General features: G+C 42.1%; 1 protein-coding gene across 1 annotated transcript in view; it reads left to right on the top strand.

The window, feature by feature from the left end:
• il13ra2 (interleukin 13 receptor, alpha 2) overlaps positions 1–20501 on the top strand; it is a 34180-nt gene that overhangs the window by 401 nt on the left and 13278 nt on the right. The window contains exons 2-8 of the mRNA XM_056285027.1: positions 283–413; positions 801–952; positions 8648–8804; positions 15738–15858; positions 16277–16461; positions 16651–16805; positions 19112–19259. Of these exons, the coding sequence (XP_056141002.1) occupies positions 320–413; positions 801–952; positions 8648–8804; positions 15738–15858; positions 16277–16461; positions 16651–16805; positions 19112–19259 (1012 nt within the window). The 5' untranslated portion in view covers positions 283–319. The remainder of the gene's footprint in view (positions 1–282; positions 414–800; positions 953–8647; positions 8805–15737; positions 15859–16276; positions 16462–16650; positions 16806–19111; positions 19260–20501) is intronic.

Here is a 20501-nt window from a genome sequence, read left to right on the forward strand (position 1 = left end):
ATCATAGGAGAAAGAACTATGGATATTTGCTGGTTCAAAAGTATCTGAAAAAAATATTAAAAAAATAATCATGATTTTATTTTCGTATTCATTGACAGAAACGGTTAAATGCTATTAGCTAATGTTGAATGTCAAATTTCACTGTAGTCGTATTTATGTGTTAGCATTGTGATATTGATCAATTGGTAATTTGGTTTTTATTCCACATTTTGTTACTTGTCTCAAGTTAACAACTGTTGTTATCTGGAGTCTTTATTGTGATCCTTGTCATCCGTGTCTCAGTTGTTGACATCTACAGACGGACAGACAGACAGACAGGATGATTGTGGGAAAACTCCTGTTCACTGTAAGAGCCACACTGATGCTGCTCTTGTTAGATCAGAGCCGAGGTCTGGAATGCCAGCAAATAACAGGTAACTCCAGCTTTGGAATCCGTTCCAGGATTAATTGTATTATTTAGATGTATTTTCAGCAATTAACTGCCTCTGAGGGGAAATCTAAGGCGTTTTTACAGTGAACTCCATGTGCTGTGCTGTAAGGAATGGTTGTTTGACCAATTTTCTGGCTTTGCGATTGAAGCCAAATTTGTAATTTGTGATATTGGGCTATATAAAAATAAACTGAGGCCGAGTGTTAGAATGAATACTTACCTCAGATGGCTATTTAATGGGCAAACTATTTTTCAAATGCAAATATTGATTGATGAAGTGTAGCTTAGCCAACTTAATATAACCCATGTCGTTATTTCCCATGTAATGGTCTGAACCGGACCTATTCACTGAAATTTCATTCCTTTGCAGTGGACCCCCCTGAAGATGTGATGATATTTGACCCAGGTCAACTTGGATTTCTCCAAATTCACTGGAAACCTCCACTCAGCTTGCTTCATGCCACAGAAAGCCACAAGCGATTTCAACTGGAATACTTCAACACTTTCCAGGACAGTTGGACTGTAAGTACCTGCACAGACTTAGTTAATAGACCCTTAAAACTTGTTTATCTTTGGCAGCTGTGACTGTGTTGTCATAGTGTGCACATGTTCTAATTTGTGTGATGGATGGATGAGTGGTTTGGGGGGGCGGGGGTGAAAACCTGGAAAAGAAAAGCCATGAGTGGGGGGGGTGCAAGATGAGTAAGTTATAAGGACAAACCTGTTACACTTAATCATAGGCTTCAATAAAAGGACCTTCTGGTAATATTTATTAATACAGGTCACATACAATTCACGAGTCTAGACATTGCTGTCAAATTATATTTAATTGCATCGGCCCATTGATGTGCACACACAAAGCATCTGAAACACACAAAAGGTACCTGATTTACTGGTTGTGATGAGTATTTCCCTTACCTAAAGAGCAATATAATTTCTTAAATATCGCAGCAAGCTTCAACAAGGGGATTTAAACCATTTAAAGCCAGGGTAGGCAATTAATTTTTAAAATTTTGGTATTTACCATTTTGGTAATATTTGGTATTTTTTTCTTTACATCCCGATGGACATCAATAAATGAAATGCTATGAGCAATAAGTCTGGCCTTAGTGACTGTGAGTTTGCAAAGATCAAGTCTCTGTGATTCATCATCTCATAGGATACTGAGCAGATGTACAGAAAAGGACAACAAGGATATCATTAAAAGAGACTGTCCTCCACCAAAAAACAACCCCATAGGTCGTTTGTACAAGCAGCTTATTACGACCTATAGTTATGTTTTAAGCTACTTCCTCGCGGTCCTCCATAATTATAATATGTTACTTTCCCTGTAACAATAAGCCATCTCCTTCCATAAGCTATCGCGAGACTGAATAGTAATAAAATAAAAGTTTAATGTCACATACCGGTTATAATGTCCGTGCTAGCTGACTTTCTAACTTTTGGCTAACGTTAAGTTAGCTCTTATAACGGTACTCATAGGTAAACATACTGCCAATAGCAATCTTAGTTACTGTACTAGACGATGAAAAAACACAAAAACGCACTGACTACATATTCTGTTGTTCTCAAAATGTTTTAAAAACCCACAATGCACAGAGGTTAAAAGTATCTGCTGCATATCTCCTGCCACCGGTAGGGGCGCTAATTTAGGAAACGTTCCTGTGGGTCGTATTAGAGGACAAACGACCTATGTGATCATATGGGTTGGAGAATTTGTTGCATAGAAAAAAAACAGGTGTTTTAAACCTGTAAATGAAATTACAAGCAGCAATTTCATGGTGCAAGCACTAATTGCTACATGAGGTATCAGGCACCTTAACATTACTTTGGGCCTTGGGGCTATGGAACCCCCCCCCCCGTGAAAAAATAAAAGAATAAAGAATCTTTGTTCTATGTGTAAAAGCGCATCACCAAGCTGGCTAAAATAATCCCACGTCCCGACTTGTGAACCATCCTATTTCTATTCGTTTCTTATGCAGAAAACACTACTAAGCAGGTAACATGTACCAACGTCCCGCCTTGCAAATGATCCTTGTTCAGTTCATTTTGTAAAAGCACATCACCAAGTGTGTTATCATGGTTCGGCATCCTGCCCAGGAAAACACCTCATGAGGCGCCTGGTCCTTGGTCAGAGCCCAGAGGAGAGGTGCCAGCAGTGTTTGTAAAAGCCACACCTAGGAGTCCTGGCATAACTAGTCATCCCTAAAAAAGGAAAAAGCCTTAAGGTGGAAAAAAATTGTTTCCCAATATTCATAATAGCAGAAAATACAAGGACTTGATCCCAAGGTAAATTTTTGAGGCTTGGATAGCTTGTGACTTGGATGTGGTCCTAGAGCACGAGTTCAAAATTTCACATAATTTCATAATTTTTTACCTTTGTGGTGTCCATATCGGTTGTTATAAAAACACCACAGCACAAATGAATTCAACATTCATCTCATCCTTTGTACTGACAGAATTGAATGAAGATTGTGCATTGAATGCCTAAGTTTATGGTGGAAGTTTATATTTATCATTGACATAGATGTATATTTTAACAAAGTGGGGACACAGTGGACAAGCAGACCACACCGTGTTTTAAAAGTGCAATGGAGATGATAAACTTTAGGTTACTTCCGTAACCCCGGTTCTCTGAGTAGCATGAGTGAGACGTCTCACTACGGGATACGCCCCCTCACGTATTCACCTCTTCTGTGAATACACGAGGGGCGTATCCCATAGTGAGACATCGAAACGAATGTTATGAAAGAGAACCATGGTTGAGTTATTAATACAATAAAAGTTAATATGTCTCATTAACATCAGTATATTTATTAACTCGTGAAGCATAAAACCTTTAAATATAAAACATTATATGGTTCATCAGAATGTCATAGTGGATATTTAGTTCAGCAGATTTGGAGATAGTTTTCTGGCCATTGTAGTGCCAGTTTTAACTATAGCGCTACCGTGTGGCCACGTCAGGAAATGTTGTATTCGGCTCTTATTTCACACACTCAGTGTGACTTTCTGTGATTTTCTTACCTGTATTATTGAGCATGCATAAAGACATCAATGAGTGTGCAAAGTTTCAACTATCTCACTGGGAAGAGAGTAAATGAATGGAGAGTGACAACAATGATGGAAATACAAACAAACAAACTTGGGAAAACAATAGGGGCTTTGGCCTATGGGCTTAACTGGCAAAGCAACACCGAAAAGTTAGGAGCCTTGACAGAGGAATGTGAATGAGGCCTTTCACAGAGTGTTTGAATCTTAACCAACCAGTTTACTTTAGCACCCCACTTACACTTAGTATTCTGGCAAGCTTGTGTGGAAGAATGGATGACAGAGGCAGACATTCCCTGTGCCCCATACACCGCACAGCCCCGGGAATACTCTTTTATTTACCTTTGGAACAGACAACAACACAACGACACCCCCCCCCGCCCCCCAGGTCACAACTGGCGACGTTAGTCTAAGTCACGGTACTACAGTCAGTCAGTCAGTAGACAGTCTTCTATTTAGTCTGAGTCAAACCCCCAAACAAACTACACATTCCAACATGCCAGGGTCTAAGGACAGGATGTTGTGTTGCTGTAAAGCCCCTTGCAGTGGCGCCAACTGTTCCGGTTTACCCGTAGTAGCTACGGATTTGACCCTCTGCTACAGTGCTACGAGAAAGGTCATAAATGCTGTCCCCCCCCCACCACCACCACCACCACCACCACCACCACCACCACTTACCCACCAGCCCGATGGCAGTTTAACTTGGGCATCCAATGAGAGAAATAGGCGGGACTAATCACGACAACGAGAGTTCAGTAACAGCTGCAACGTAAGCGGTCTTTTTCTCTGTAGCAAGAAGAACCCGCGTGAGTTTAACGAGAAAATTAAATGCAGTCCTAATGACGACGGCGTCTACCTCCAATAACGTCAGGACTTGCCACCAAAAGTTTAGAAATGACTATTCTAAACTATTTTCGTTTATCAAGCCAAGTAAACTCTCTGATTTTTATGCGTATTGTGAGTACTGTGGATGCGACATTTCCATTAAACATGGTGGGCTGGATGATTTAAAAGAAGAGCACAATAAAACTATCAAACATGGCAGATATGTGAAGGTCGTCAGAGATAACAAACCAATTGACGGATTTGTCACTGATCGAAGTGAGTGTTGAATTATCAACACTCACTTGTGTTTAAATGGATGTTAGCCTATGCATTTCACCCCACTGAAATAAATCATTGAATCAACAAAAATTGAATGCAATGCTGTTAATAACTTAAAAAGTATCCACATGTGGCTTCTGAAATTGATGTGACTCAAACAGTTTGCACTCATCATGATGCATGCATCAAACATTTTAACCTAACTTGTCAAAGTGAGTGTCTATCTGATCCAGACAGATGTATCCACTAGTACAAACTGTCTATACTTGATCCTGACATCTGGTTGGAAATCCTGCAGGACGGAAGCCGATCAGTCAATCAAGATGCATTTTATATTGCACTTTTCTTGCTGCAACAGCCACTCAAAGCACTTTACAATTAATTCACACACACACACGCGCACACATTGCTTGTTGCCACAAGTGCGACAACTCTTTTAATTAAGGGTGGAAACACATGCAATCTTTCGAAACATCTCGTGAAAGTGCATCACATACAGGCAGAGAAATGCAGTTTTCAACTGCCTAGCTCGTAGTTCATCTGTTGCCACATCCACCTCAGGTATGTTATGTATACTAGCAGCCTACAGCCCACGGGGAATTAATTAACTAAATTATACAAACATACACTCACTGGCCACTTTATTAGGTACACCTTGCTAGTACCGGGTTGGACCCCCTTTTGCCTTCAGAACTGCCTTAATCCTTCGTGGCATAGATTCAACAAGGTACTGGAAACATTCCTCAGAGAGTTTGGTCCATATTGACATGATAGCATCACGCAGTTGCTGCAGATTTGTCGGCTGCACATCCATGATGCGAATCTCCCGGTCCACCACATCCCAAAGGTGCTCTATTGGATTGAGATCTGGTGACTGTGGAGGCCATTTGAGTACAGTGAACTCATTGTCATGTTCAAGAAACCAGTCTGAGATGATTCGAGCTTTAGGACATGGCGCGTTATCCTGCTGGAAGTAGCCATCAGAAGATGGGAACACTGTGGTCATAAAGGGATGGACATGGTCAGCAGCAATACTCAGGTAGGCTGTGGCGTTGACACGATGCTCAATTGGTACTAAGGGGCCCAAAGTGTGCCAAGAAAATATCCCCCACACCATTACACCACCACCACCAGCCTGAACCGTTGATACAAGGCAGGATGGATCCATGCTTTCATGTTGTTGATGCCAAATTCTGACCCTACCATCCGAATGTCGCAGCAGAAATCGAGACTCATCAGACCAGCCAACGTTTTTCCAATCTTCTATTGTCCGATTTTGGTGAGCCTGTGCGAATTGTAGCCTCAGTTTCCTGTTCTTAGCTGACAGGAGTGGCACCCGGTGTGGTCTTCTGCTGCTGTAGCCCATCTGCCTCAAGGTTCGACGTGTTGTGCGTTCAGAGATGCTCTTCTGCATACCTCGGTTGTAATGAGTGGTTATTTGAGTAACTGTTGCCTTTCTATCAGCTCGAACCAGTCTGGCCATTCTCCTCTGACCTCTGGCATCAACAAGGCATTTTCGCCCACAGAACTGCCGCTCACTGGATATTTTCTCTTTTTCGGACCATTCTCTGTCAACCCTAGAGATGGTTGTGCGTGAAAATCCCAGTAGATCAGCAGTTTCTGAAATACTCAGACCAGCCTGTCTGGCACCAACAACCATGCCACGTTCAAAGTCACTTAAATCACCTTTCTTCCCCATTCTGATGCTCGGTTTGAACTGCAGCAGATCGTCTTGACCATGTCTACATGCCTAAATGCATTGAGTTGCTGCCATGTGATTGGCTGATTAGAAATTTGCGTTAACGAGCAGTTGGACAGGTGTGCCTAATAAAGTGGCCGGTGAGTGTAGGTTGACAATTAAAAGTAATGCTCTGTCCAGACATGAGAAAATGAAGCAATTTTGAGTCGCTTTCATTGTCAATACTATGAGAGGAACGGGACAAGAGAGTTTGTTTACGGGATTGGGATCGGGCTGTGAAAATCCACTAAGACTCTTGACTAAACCTTTGTGTCCATTTTCAGTCTCTGTAGGCTTGTGCATAATATGAGAACACTGATGGCAATTCATGTCAGTCAGGCTGTTTAATAATGATCTCCTTGCGTGCTGCTTCAAATTACGTCTATTTTGTTTTAGTCACAATCTATAGGGATGGAATATATAATATGATGAAGGCAGTGGTGCAGGAAAGAATTTACCTCTACCGGATTTCATTCATCCAGTTAACTTAAGAGGACTTTTAATAGCCAATAGGCTTCCCTCTTCATCCATCACGCAAATGGCAATACGCTGTGCTACAGCAGATTTAAAGGGTGACATAGGAGCTGATTTCATTGGCAAAGTTGAAGCCTGTCCCAAATCCAACCACCTATGATGTATTCATCCTAATTCAACTCCTTTTTCAACTGAGCCGCACTGCACCAATGAGCGTCAATCCAATTTTCTCAAAGCAACTGCATTTACAGCTGTCACTTTCTGTCTCTGGTTGAGGTCGGGCAGATCAGATCACATTTCGGTCACAGTACGGGTTGCATTGGTTCATTTGTTGGATTAATGTGTTTTTCCTTAACCACTTAACATATCCAAATATCCACATGAAACCAGTCACCTCTAATCCCAAATCATTTAGTCAACCACGTTGGGTGTGAATTCAGTTGAATATCAGAACATATTTAACATATTTCTTCTTTATGTATTCTGTATTGGAATGTCTATTCCAATTTATTAGAACGGTAACAACATATTTGACTATCAACATAAATAATACTGAACACCAAACAAAACCTTCAAATCTAGTGAGGAGATTTAAGATCTGGGAGAGGATTTTGAAATACAGAATATATCTGAGCTGCTGAAATAGGGCCCTACTGGTGGTCTGTCTAGGGTGTCTCCCCGCCTGCCGACCAATGACTGCTGGGATAGGCTCCAGCATCTCCACGACCCCAATTGGGATAAGCGACTTGGATAATGGATGGGTGGATGGATGTGCTCATATAGTCCGCTACAGTCTTTTTTTTGTTTGTTTTTTTGCCACCGGTTCATCAGCGTTAATCTGCTCGTTGTCATCGGTGTCCATTTTTCCCTTCTTTCTGGTCTGCACACAGCACACCGGATAGTCATGTGACCGCAGACTGCACACACATCATCGTCTCAACAGAGACTGATTGGTCATCTCAATTATGGGCGTAGATATGCAGACTTCACACGAACAGACATTCACACACACGTTTTATAATTTAATTAAATCACAGTCTTTTGCAGTTATATAATTGCACAGGCTGACATCACGATTGCAATTAGATTAATCGTGTAGCACTAAACTGCAGGTGTGCTCGCCATGGTCATGGTGTTGCTGCTGCAGCTTAGTCATCTGTGGCCGTGCACATGCTTAAAATTACGCATGATAATAAGGGAGGGAATGACATTCTGCTCGTCAGACATTTCCTTAATGTTAATGCGCCAAAAAATGAAAAAATTAAATAAAGATTGTTCACGAGTCCCAAATCTCGCGTCCGAGTTGAGTCTCAAGTCTTTTGAGGACGAGTCTCAAGCCGCTGTGTGTGTGACTTAAGTGTGACTCGAGTCCAATTCGCAAACTCGAGTCCCCATCTCTGGTTTATACCATGTGTGAATGGGGTCTAGATATTTGAGGGAGCGTTGATTGCTGTAAGCATACGTGTTTATTGAGGTTTGTTGAGGTGATCAATCTTAATAGGTTAGTGACAGGTTTCTTTTCCTTGATTACATGATAATTTAACTAACACTGCCATGCAGCACAGCTGATAGATGGCCAATGACTCCGGGCTTGTTTGGTGATGGGATAATATGATGGAGGGCTACAAACTCCACTCATAAGATTCCTGCCAAAGAGCTATAGCTGAAACTTGATATGTGATTCAAGAACTTGTCTTTTTTTTGATATTGCCTTTTGAACAAACCAGCTTTGAATACAAGCATTCAGGAAGGCACAGTCAGTCACTATAAACATCTTTCACCCTAAATATAAAATTCCAGTGTGAGTATAACACTTGTTGAGTAACGGCATATTGTTTCTGGGTTGGCAGGCCATCAGGACCACTAAGACAACATACAGTGCCCTGTTTGATCTGACGAAAGAGGTCAGGGTCAGAGTGTACACCTTACTGAAAGGACCCTGCACGAATGGCTTAGAGGTCATGAGCTCACGCTACACTGAAGTTGTTAAGACCCCCGTCTCTTCTGGTAAGTTACTCACAAATCAGTCTTAGCTTAACGCCTCACACAATCTAAGAATTTGGGTTCTTTTCAAGCGCCATGAGATGGTGTTTATTGCCTGACACGTGCAAAAAAAAAAAAAAAAAAAAAGAAAAGCTGTGACTTTAAATGGAATATGTGAATATGTGATGCAGGGAGCGGTGAGGGTTTTATTTTTTTCATGTACTCAAAGCAGCATTCAGCTAGTCTGACCTGTTGCCTAGTACTGAGTAAAATATTTGTCTCTAAGTTCAAAGCGAAACTAGAAAATAGCTGATGCTTTCAGCCCACTGTTTACACATTGAGTAATAAAGTTGTCAAGTCATTTTTATTTGTATAGCCCAATACCATAAATTACAAATTTGCCTCAAGGGACTTTTCACAACATCCAGCAAGTATAAAATTAATAAATGTGTCAGTAAGTGCATAAAACTGTGGTGGTTAATATTAACATCTGCATTTTCCAGTGAAATTTTAAATGTCTGTGTCTGACAAACCTACAAAAAAAAACTCTTGCCCAAATAAAAACACATTTATTTGGTCCTTAACACTGGGGTGTGCGCAAACTCTTGTTTATCTTGTGATTTCTCTTATCTGTGCATCACCAGGAATCAGGAACACTTTATTTGTCATGTCATGTCATGTCATGTCATGTCATGTCATGTATACAAGTACATGAATAGAAACAAAATATCATTTCCCCCAGCCCACAGCAGTGCAACACAAAGACAAAAACACATCCGAAAACTACAAGAACGCACATATCCAAACTAACACATATATCCAAACTAAACAAAAAAAATCACCATCCGAGGGAACGAACGCCAACCAGGATCACTGTCAGAACTGCCGGTCTGCATGGGCTAGCAGTTAGCTTAGCCTGCCCTGCTTCCACATTCTGTCAGACTGCCCTCAATGTTTCCTCTTCGGTGCAGCTCCGGGCAGGGGTCGTGGTCCCTGGGCCCACTGGACGCAGCAGACCAGGCTCCCTCAGCCAATCAAATGCCAGCTCTCCCAGCCAGACACCCTCTACACACCTCCCTGCACGCCACACGACGACACCAAAAACACCACAGTCAATGCCAGACGAGGCCGCTGCCAGACATATTACTATTTGATGAATATAATTCAGTGGAAAGTGAAATAAAACATACTGGCCTATCAGACTTATCGGCCCAAATTCCCTCTATGACAGTCCAAACATTCATCCTTCCTTGGCACACCACAAAGCACCTTGGCCAGTCCTTAGTGTCAGTAGCCATCAGGCTCCCCAGTCAAAGCTTGACCCCTATATGAGAAGATCTGTACTGTCCGTTACTTACTTTTGACTTTAAAAAAAAAAAATTACCATTTTTTACCTTTGTTAGACAGCATAGTGAAGAGGCAGACAGGAAATGGGAGAGAGAGAGAGCGAGAGATGTATGACATGCGACAAAGGTCACCAGCTGGAATCAAACCGGTGATGGTTGCAACCACGTGGCCATTTGTTATGTGCTGTAACCATTCAGCTACAGGGGCACCCCCGACTTTTGACTTTTAACTACTGAATCCTGCATGGACTCTGGTGTACTTGCACATAGACTCATATATTAATTAATTTGTATATTCATTCATATTCATATATGTACATTTATATCTATTGATAGACTGTACATATGTTCACTCGTTCAGAGATCCAGTGCAGATATTTAGGGCCAGCAGCTCAGGGTGATATTTTTTTTTTGTGGATCCCCCCCCCCCCCCCTATTTTTCTCCCCAATTGTACTTGGCCAATTACCACACTCTTCCGAGCCGTCCCAGTCACTGCTTCACCCCCTCTGCCGATCTGGGGAGGGCTGCAGACTACCACATGCCTCCTCCGATACATGTGGAGTTGCCAGCTGCTTCTTTTCACCTGACAGTGAGGAGTTTTACCAAGGGGACGTAGCATGTGGGAGGATCACACTATTCCCCCCAGTTTCCCTTCCGCCCTGAACAGGCGCCCCGACCGACTAGAGGCGCTAGTGCAGCAACCAGTACACATACCCACATCCGGCTTCCCACCCGCAGACACGGCCATTGTGTCTGTAGGGACGCCCGACCAAGCCGGAGGTAACACGGGGATTCAAACTGGTGAACCCCGTGTTGGTAGGCAACGGAATAGAGCGCCACGCCACCTGGACGCCCTGCTCAGGGCTATATTTTTATTCTTATTATCTTGGGTTGGTTCTGGACTGTTATGCTCATCTGTACCTTTCCTGTGTTTCATCTTCATTGCTGTTGCTGCTATGACACCTGAATTTCCCTCCGGGGATAAACAAAAGTTTATTTGGAATCAGAATACTGTAACGTGCATGGATAAGTAGACACGTTGGCCGCTGGCTGACGAGTCTGAGCCTTTAGTCGAGCGGTTAGCGATGTCTGCTGTGGTGCGAGTGATACGGGTTCGCGTCTCGGCCGCGGCAGTTCCTGTGGTTGCCACCCGAATTCGCTACAATAGTTTATTCATCCCTGAGGGGTCGAATGAAATGAAAACATACTTGACAGGCAACTTTGAGACATGAACGATACAGCACATGTAGGTAGGCATAAGAGCTCAACACAAACACTTATCTGCAAATGATACTTTTCCATTCCACTGGGTTATTAAAGCGGTTTATCACTTAAACCGACAATTCCAGATTCCTGTGATAACAGCCCAGATAGCAAAAGTTGTTAATTCAACATTTAATTATGGTCAAAATGGTTGTTTTTGGTTGAGGTTGAGAAATCAATATTGATTTAAGATTTAATAACAGACACAGTTTAAACACTTAAAAAAACAATGTTTAATCCACATTGCAATAAGGGTTAGGCTTTCAGGATGGAAACGGCAACATTAAATCAATGTCTCAATGTGCACAACGCCCGCCTGACTGATTGGTTAGACTGCTTTCTCTGTTGGCGCTCAATCGATTTGAATTTATTGTCAGTTGGTTGACGCACGTCGTGCAGCAGAACGTGAGCTTGCATCATCTCACGAGGCTAGTACAACGCAAAACCGTTTGTAGCGAATTCGGGGGACAACGCAACCACAGGAACAGCCGCGGCCGGGAAGCGAACCCGTATCGCCCGCACCGCAGGAGGCATCGTTAACCGCTAGACTAAAGAGTCGACCGGCGAGCTAGCGGCCAGCGTGTCTACTTATCCATGCACGTTACACGTTGGTCCTTCGCACCGTCCTCGAAGTCCTTTTCTGTCAGTGTGTGGTAAGTCATGATCTTTTAATTAAGGCTAATGTTAAACTTGTACATTATTGCCATGACACATTACTGTGCTGGTTGTCTTAAATAATTGTGAAGTCTGATGCTCATCTGGGTTCGGCTGTAGTAGGTTAACTGTGCTAACATTAGCTAGCTTGCTCTGAAAAAACCCACTGAACGGAATTCTCCGTTTCTATGGTGCTTGCCAGTTGGTAATAGCTAGATAGTCTAGCTATGTTAGTTTAGCGAGAAAGTTGTATTAATAGAAATCTTTGAATCAGCTGTCAATACAGTCTTCCATTTATGCAACACTTGTGTTGTGAACTGCTTTAGCAAGTTGATTTAAAGTTAATTTGGCGAGCTAAAATGGCGCCGGCTACGTTAACGTCATAGAGTTGGCTAGTTGTTCAATGGTGGCCATCTATCTGGTTTTAGGATGGACAGTCTACATGCTCATTTGGCAGCTCATTGCTTGCTTAGCAACTGTTTACTGTATTAATGATGGCGAAAAAGAGTCTACAAGCTGCCGGAGAGGTTTTCAGATGAAGCGCCAATTAATTTAGCTACCACATTTGTTAGCTTACAAGCAGAACATGTTTAGTACTAACTACTCCCGCAAGGAGCGCGTGTTTAGCAAGGAGCAGACTCCGGGGACTGGGAGAGGGGTTGCAGGCACACGCACATAGACCGATTATCATCCAGCCCCATTATGATGGTAAGCAAATTGGCCTTGTGTCATTCCTTTAGGCTCCAGTTACCTAACATAAAATAGTGTGTAGCTATCATGAGCCTAGCTACTTTATTTTGAGTTGGCAAGATGGTAAGCTGCTAATGCTACAGTTCGCAGCACCATTTCGCACGTGTGCTGTGGTTTAATTAATGGCACATGCTGTTCTGAGTCTGCAGCCATTCCAATCCTACTGCTCCTACCCCATGAGGGAGGGAAAGCAACAAAAAAAAAAAGCTTTATGCGGTGTCATTTTTTTAGATATTAATTTCAAGTCATCTAAACAACAAATTATCTTTAAACTATGTAATGGTGTTATCCTTCAAGATGGCACACAGCCCTCTGTGGGTCCTTTTTCCAATCAATATGAAGGAGAGGTTGTTGATGGCACCCCACTTGGAGGGGAAAGTGTGTCCAACTTCAGGATTTCACCAATGCTAAGGCTGATAATTAGCCTGACACCACACAAACATAATCAATGTCTTGATGTGCAGTGCTGACTATTTTGTGTTTGTATTTTAAAGATTCAGCACCAGAGAAGCACTGCCAAGGGGACTCCAGGCAACTGTTAAAAGGCAAGTTATATTTTCTGAAAATGTAAGTTATTTAAAGAGGCAACAGATACCTTTTCAACTTTTCCACCCTAGTGTTGCCCCCTAGTGTTTCCAAGTGGTATTATTGTCTGCACGGCTGTCGCAAAGACAACTGTGCTTAAACGCTGATGTTGTAATTTCTCTATAGACATTAGACTGTAATCTACATTTTTTTTTCATAATGATACGTTAAAGCAAAAAAGGTGTCTGTTGCTTCTTTAAGCATGGGTTATAATTTATAATGCCAACCTCACAGAGTATTTAGCTTAAGTATTGAGAAACGTACCCCTCTATATTGCAACTTCCTCATCTTCAAAGAGTAGATTTATTATGGTATTTGAAGGCCTAAACGATTGCTCTAAGCTACAGTAGAGCAAAGGGGTACATTTCTCAATACTTAAGCTATCAGTGAGGTGCTATGTACAATTCTAAATTAAGGAAAACATTTTAATAACGCCTGGGTTGAAAAATGGTGAACCTATCCTTCAAATGTTAATTTGAAACCAATGTCTTGTTTTTCTCAAGACATTACCATCAACAAAATTACTTCAGTGCTTGCTGAGCTACTTGTGGAGGTGAAGCAAATGTCACGAGAGATCCAGTTTGTCAAGACTGAAATCACGGACATCGAAGCCACCTTGGGAGTTCTTCATGGAGCAGGACTTGACTCTACCACTGACATGCTCCCCATCCAGCTGCCACTAACCAGTGAAGAGGACTTCAACGAGGCGGAATCAGCACTCAGGAATGACTCTGTCCGTCGAACGATGGTGAACAATCTTCACACACATCTTTGTGAATATGCATAATCCACTACACTTGATCACACTAACCATCCATTCTCTCTCTGTTAAAGTTTCCTGCCTGGCGTTAATCGGAGGAAGTACATCACAGGCCATGGTTCGTAGAATGCTGTGTTTCACCATCACCAACACTCTAGCCTGCAGCTTCAACTGGGCAGGCAAGGGGAATAAGAGGCCCTTCAAAGAGACAGTGGTGCAAGACTGCATGTTTGGTGAGTTTGCATTAGCCTGGCGTCACCATCCTGATCACGTGCGCTCACATTCTGCTCTCCACAGATCAGCGTGGACTTTCTCCCATCCACATCAATTTGCAGAAACCAAAATCAACTTGCTCTCTTGGCATCAAATATTTTGTCACGCTGATTGGCTGAAGGCGTTTGTCTGTCAAGCAAATACTCCCGCCCACTTAAATAGGTCTGGATGGAGAAAGTCCAGACTGATCTGTAGAGAAAAACAATATGAGCTTGCATGATCAGGATGGTGTAATGTCCACAAATACACGGGACGACTGTGTGAACGAATAACTGGGGCTTTATTTTATCACTCTCGTTCTGGCGTTCATACATCCATGCTGTGTGTCCTGCATACATGCTTGCTCCTCCCTCCTACTTCCGTACTTGTCCCATAACCCCTTGCTTCTCTTAAAGAGGTATTCTCTATTAAAGTCTGTTAAGTTTGCATTCCAATAAACTAGGGTTAATACATAAGTCACTTTGGAATGGAACACATCCACTGCATTATCTCTTTATCTCTCAACTTAAAATCTGTTTTTTTCTTTTCAGAGGCTGCTCGTCATGTGCTCTTGGCTTGTGGGTGGGACGGCCTGGATGGTTCTGGAGTTTCTGATTAAAATTCACTTTGCACTGATAATTTACGTGTATATTATCTTATAGCCCTAGTTAAACCCAGTGGTGTAGTAGTGACTGAAGAAGTGTATACGATAACAGAAAATATTTGGAATTTGTTGTTTTGATAGTGTGGAATTGCAAGATGTTTGCCTCAGGTTCAAAGTGATTTCAACTTAAAATTGTACAATAAAGAAAAAATTATGATTCTTCTGTTTCTTTTAGTATAGCCTAGGCCAGATGAAGAGCATGCTGTAAAGCATATAAATGAGTATTATAACATTTTTTCAATGTCAAATATACTAAATTTAACCTTTTAGATAATAGCTGAATCAATATTGATTCAATATCAGCCATGATTGAAAATTCAACGTTATTTCGACGTTGAACATAACGAGCACTTTCAACATATAATCAGTGTCGGAAATCAATGAACATTCGATGCCATTTCAACATTGGACGTATCGAGCGCTTTCAACAGTGAATCCACGCGTAAATCAATGTGGATTCAATGCCTCCACCTGGCGACATTTCAATGTTGATTCAGTGGCATTTTGATATCTGGGAGGTCACCCCCGTATGACATTGTGGGTTTTCTACTCTTCCAGTGAAGTCTTGTGAAAAATTGGAAATGGTCTACCAAAATGAAATATAATAAGGCTTTTTTGGTTTCAGCAGTATGTTACATTGAACATGATTTGATTTTGTCAACCTCTCACAAATTCTCTCCAGGTGTTGAGGGCACAATGGTCCAAAATTTCACCTGCATTTTCCACAAGATGGAGTACATTGAGTGCAACTGGGAGAAAGGCCCAGTACAGCCAGTCAACTCACAACAGAGTCTCTATTACTGGTATGTCATGCTGATCAACCAAAGTTAATTGAACAGCTCAATTACAGCGAAGCATGCAAACAACATTTTAGAAACCCCACACTAAACCTAACCCTAAACTGACACAACCAAAATGATAACGCTTGCCTCAAAAACAGTCAACAATCAAGATTAAAATCATTCTAATCTACTTTTAACCATTATTTGCATGGCAACAAAAATATGATGGGAGAGTTTGGAGGAAAGTTGAGATGAGATGCCAGAGAGATTAATGACTTGTGATTATGACTTGTGAAATCAGCCTATAGCACTACTATTACAAAACCGTCATCTTCAATTCAAACAATGGATCTCAAGTGTAAAGTGGGCTTGTACTTTTCTGTGTAGAAGAGATATTGATGTATTTCTTAATATGGGTTGTGAAAATTTCATTTCCCAGGCACATGGAACTGGGACAAGTTGAGGAATGCCCAGAATATATTGTCTCTAATGGAGTCAGGCATGGTTGTAATTTTACATGGAAATCTCTCCCTGATTTCACTGATATAAACTTCTGCGTGAATGGCTCTTCTCCTGAGGGACCACTGCTGCCAGCTTACCTCTACCTCCAGATTCAGAACTATGGTATGCACATTTGTAGCAAATCATTCCAAACCTTTTCTACTATGTTTTTCTATTATGCGTGTCCTGCATGCATTACTGCCTATCGGAAAAGAAAGCTTACAGTGGGGAGTAGACCTTCCACTGTAATAACGGTAATGCTAATGACATTATCTGTCTCCTCTTTCTTTCTTTTTTGCCCTAAATATGTAGTTAAGCCTGCATCCACAAAGAAGTTGTATCTGCAGACAGATGCAGACAAGCAGCTAAAGTTGCACTGGGAAGACCCAGATGGGAGGGTTCCCAGACACTGCCTGCAGTGGGAGGTGGAACACAGCCAAGAGAGAACTAATGGAAGCCATTTGGTGGTATGGTTTACTCACAGTAACACAAGATGTGTTCTTTACTACTTACCCTCATGCTCATCATACGGACATGCCCCGTTTCCCTGGTTCTTATTGGATGTGTGGGGAGATACTATATTCCTACTTTTTGACAAACTGGTATAACTACTTTATGCCTGTTAAACATACCTGTGACATTTTTTTCACCAAAGGTAGTTTGTTTTCACCAAAAGTTGTTCAGTTCCCACTTCCCAGTGCCTCATACTCACCTTTAATGAAACAGGATTTTTGGGGTGGGGGCCATTAACAAAATGATAGCATTATTAAGGAGCTGAAATGCAAATTGGTAGGCAGTATTGCTGGCCCTGCCCCTGCCCTTGACAGAAACACTGGCTGCCCAACGAGATGCTAACTTGCTCTCGGCACGTGCCTTAATGCAAAATATCAGTTGATTATTCCCTGTGTGACATCACTCTAAGGGGACAGTTCTGAATGGCTTGTTCAAATGGTGCTATTTCATCATATAAAAAAGCTGGTGAAACAGATGTTGTTTAAAGGTGCTACATATGAGATTTTGAACATTAATATAGTAGCAAACAACTATTTGCTATGTAAAGAAATAGTGGAGTAATGGCGTCCTGAGCAGAGAATGACGTCATACTCCCTCTGTGTGTGTTGTAATCCGAGTTTCTCTATTCTTTGTTTTGGAAGTCGAGGTGCATGTGAGGTAGCTAGCGTTAGCAGGATAGCTAGCAAGCTAATAATTACGTTACATGGATTTAGTTTACTTGGCAGATCGAAGAAACAGCTCATTACCAAGCTGAATATGTTACTAATGTTAATAAAATAAATCTGTACTGTAAAAAAATACATAAAAATAAATCAATATTCCAACCAATGAAATAGCCAAGAGCGCAAAATAGCCCAATAGCCAAGAATGTGGGGGGTGGCAAAGCTCTCAATTTACCAGTATATCTTCATTCCAACACTCAACTTTGGTCATGAGCTTTGGGTAGTGACCAAAAAGGTGAGATCGCGGATACAAGCGGCTGAAATGAGTTTCCTCTGTAGGGTGTCTAGGCTCAGCCTTAGAGATAGGGTGAGGAGCTCAGACATCTGGAGGGAGCTCGGAGTAGAGCTGCTGCGCCTTCGCGTCGAGAGGAGCCAGTTGAGGTGGTTTGGGCATCTGATTAGGGTGCCTCCTTGGCACCTTACTTTGGAGGTTTTCCGGGCATGTCCAACTGGGAGGAGACCCCGGGGTAGACCCAGAACTCGCTGAAGGGACTACATGACCAATCTGGCCTGGGAATGGAGATGCTGGAGGGAGTTGCTGGGGAGCGGGACATCTGGAGTGCCCTACTTAGCTTGCTGCCACCACGACCCGACCCCGGAGAAGCGACTGATGATGAATGAATGAATCAAAAGTGCAGCGAAAGCGTGGAAATTACACTCCTCACTGAAAGCAAAGTCCACCCCAAAACTAGAAAAATCTTGTTTTCTGTAATACTTTTTAGGGGATATGGAGCAGGTGTAAGACTGATAAAGGCTTTGCAGAGCGAGGCACATTTACAGTTTATCCCTTACGCCTTTACCTCCTAGACTGGGCATATGATTTCGACTGTTATCCCAGCACTGAAAGTGGTATAACACGCTGACTTGCTATGACTCCAAATTTCATCTTGAATTCTACTCAGCATATATTGCACACCTCAGGGAGAGAATCACAGGAGGAGTGCCTCTTCCAGGAGGTGTGTAATATGGAGGCCTGGAAGAGGCACTCCTCCTGTAATTCTCTTCCTGAGCTTTCCCTTTCTTTTTTTTTCCTTAAGAGGAGTTTTTCACCACCCGAATATGGGATGTAGAGACAGGAAAGCCCTCAGACTGCATCTGTGATTTAGGACTATGCAAATAAACATGACTTGACCTAACATCTCAAGGAGGTTTAGATGATTGTGTTATGGTTTCATGATGATAGCTGTATGATTCCAAGATAGTACACCAGCAGCTGCATTTAATGGGTCCTGACAGCTGGTGAAGTAGTGACGACAAGATAGTTTGTCACATTACCAAGACAGACATTTTACATTTGACCTGCTTGTACAAACAACAGAACCATAAAAAATTGTCACTGCTTTCGCCCCTCAAAAATGTGCCTTTGCAAGTCATTTAAGTTGCAAAGTTTGGAGGGGGGGTAATTAGACAGAGGATGTAACATTAAATCTAACCTTTCACATCTTTTGTAGAAATAGTAAAAAAAATGAGATAAATATACTGAAAAGATATTTTTCAGTGATGTTAGAATACTGAGGTCTTTATTTGTTTTTTGACAGGAGAAGAGTTTAACCAGGGAGATGATGCTGACTAAGTTCCCCATGTATGGAACGAAGAGGAACTGCTTCAGGGTCCGGTGCCAGATGCATAAGTATTGTGCTACTGACAGCTTCTGGAGTGACTGGAGCCAATGGACCTGTCACATAAGTAATTCAGTTTCTTGTTTTCCAATACACAAGTTTACACAGCATTTCTGCATTCGGGCCACCCTATGTAATCCGGTGGCTTAGTGAAATGATCGTTACGGAGCGGATAAAAGCGCCATTTTTGGTAGGATGGTTCCTTAGGGTCAGTTATTGGATTTTAGGGTAGGAGCCCCTGGAAAATCTCAATTTAAAATATCAAATTGCAACACTGTCAATGTCAATGAAGTATCTGAAAATCCGCCTAGTATTTTTCAGACAATATGCATCATAAAATCATCAAATCACTTCCAAATGTGATAAAGTTGGCCAACTTTTACAGAAATAAAGTCCCCAAACATTAAGTATTATCAACAACACATTTAATGCAATGATGAATACAAATGAACATGCATCTTAATGTGAAAACATGGGGTAGAAGAAGTGAGTTACTGTTTATTGTGTCTATCTGTTACAGTTGCATTTGCAAAGAGGTGAGCAGTCCAAATTTCCAGTGCTGCATTTGCAAGAGCTACAATCCCCTTTACATGAGCATCTGATGAGCTCTCTGCAAGCTCTGGAGACCTCAGGAATTGTTAGCCAGACTGGCACCCATGATCCCGATTCCTTGGTCCATCCGTAGCTCTCTGGAGAAGGAATGGCTTGGTGGGTTTGTGTACTGGTGGTCCAGATACCTGCTTGGTAGACTGCCCGTTTCACGTGCTGGAGGAGTGCATTCTGGGTAGGAGGTAGTTTCTCCATTGTTCTATTTTCTTCACAGAAGAGTTCTTTTCTTGTTTGGTTAATTGAGTTTAAAGGACTGGATTTGTCATACAGGATGACAGTCAATCTTTCAAGCTCACTGAACTGCTGGCTATCTACATTTAGTTGCTGGAAGGGATGCTATGCCAGGTCGATGAATGTTTCTGTGGCAGCATCATAGGCTTGTCAGGCCCGCCAAGGTGACTTTTTACCTTTTCCATTGAAGGCAGATGTAGTGTCACAGCCAGAATACGCATGAAACATAGGCAGAGCTCTGGATTTAGGTTCCCCCAGGCTTTTGCACATGCTGTTGATGTGGTAAAATCTGTACTTTTTGCCCGTCCCAAAAGCCACCCAGATGTCAGTCAGGGGTTGAATTACCAGTAAATCATGAAACAAGCTTGCAAGGATGACGATGACATCAGTGTCCACAGTGCGCACAAGGACAGTTTTTGCTCCATGCTCCAGTGCATGTTGTACATGGACCACAATCCTAGTGTCAGCC

Source organism: Lampris incognitus, chromosome 8 (assembly GCF_029633865.1).
Source record: "Lampris incognitus isolate fLamInc1 chromosome 8, fLamInc1.hap2, whole genome shotgun sequence".
NCBI classification, from domain to species: Eukaryota; Metazoa; Chordata; class Actinopteri; order Lampriformes; family Lampridae; genus Lampris; species Lampris incognitus.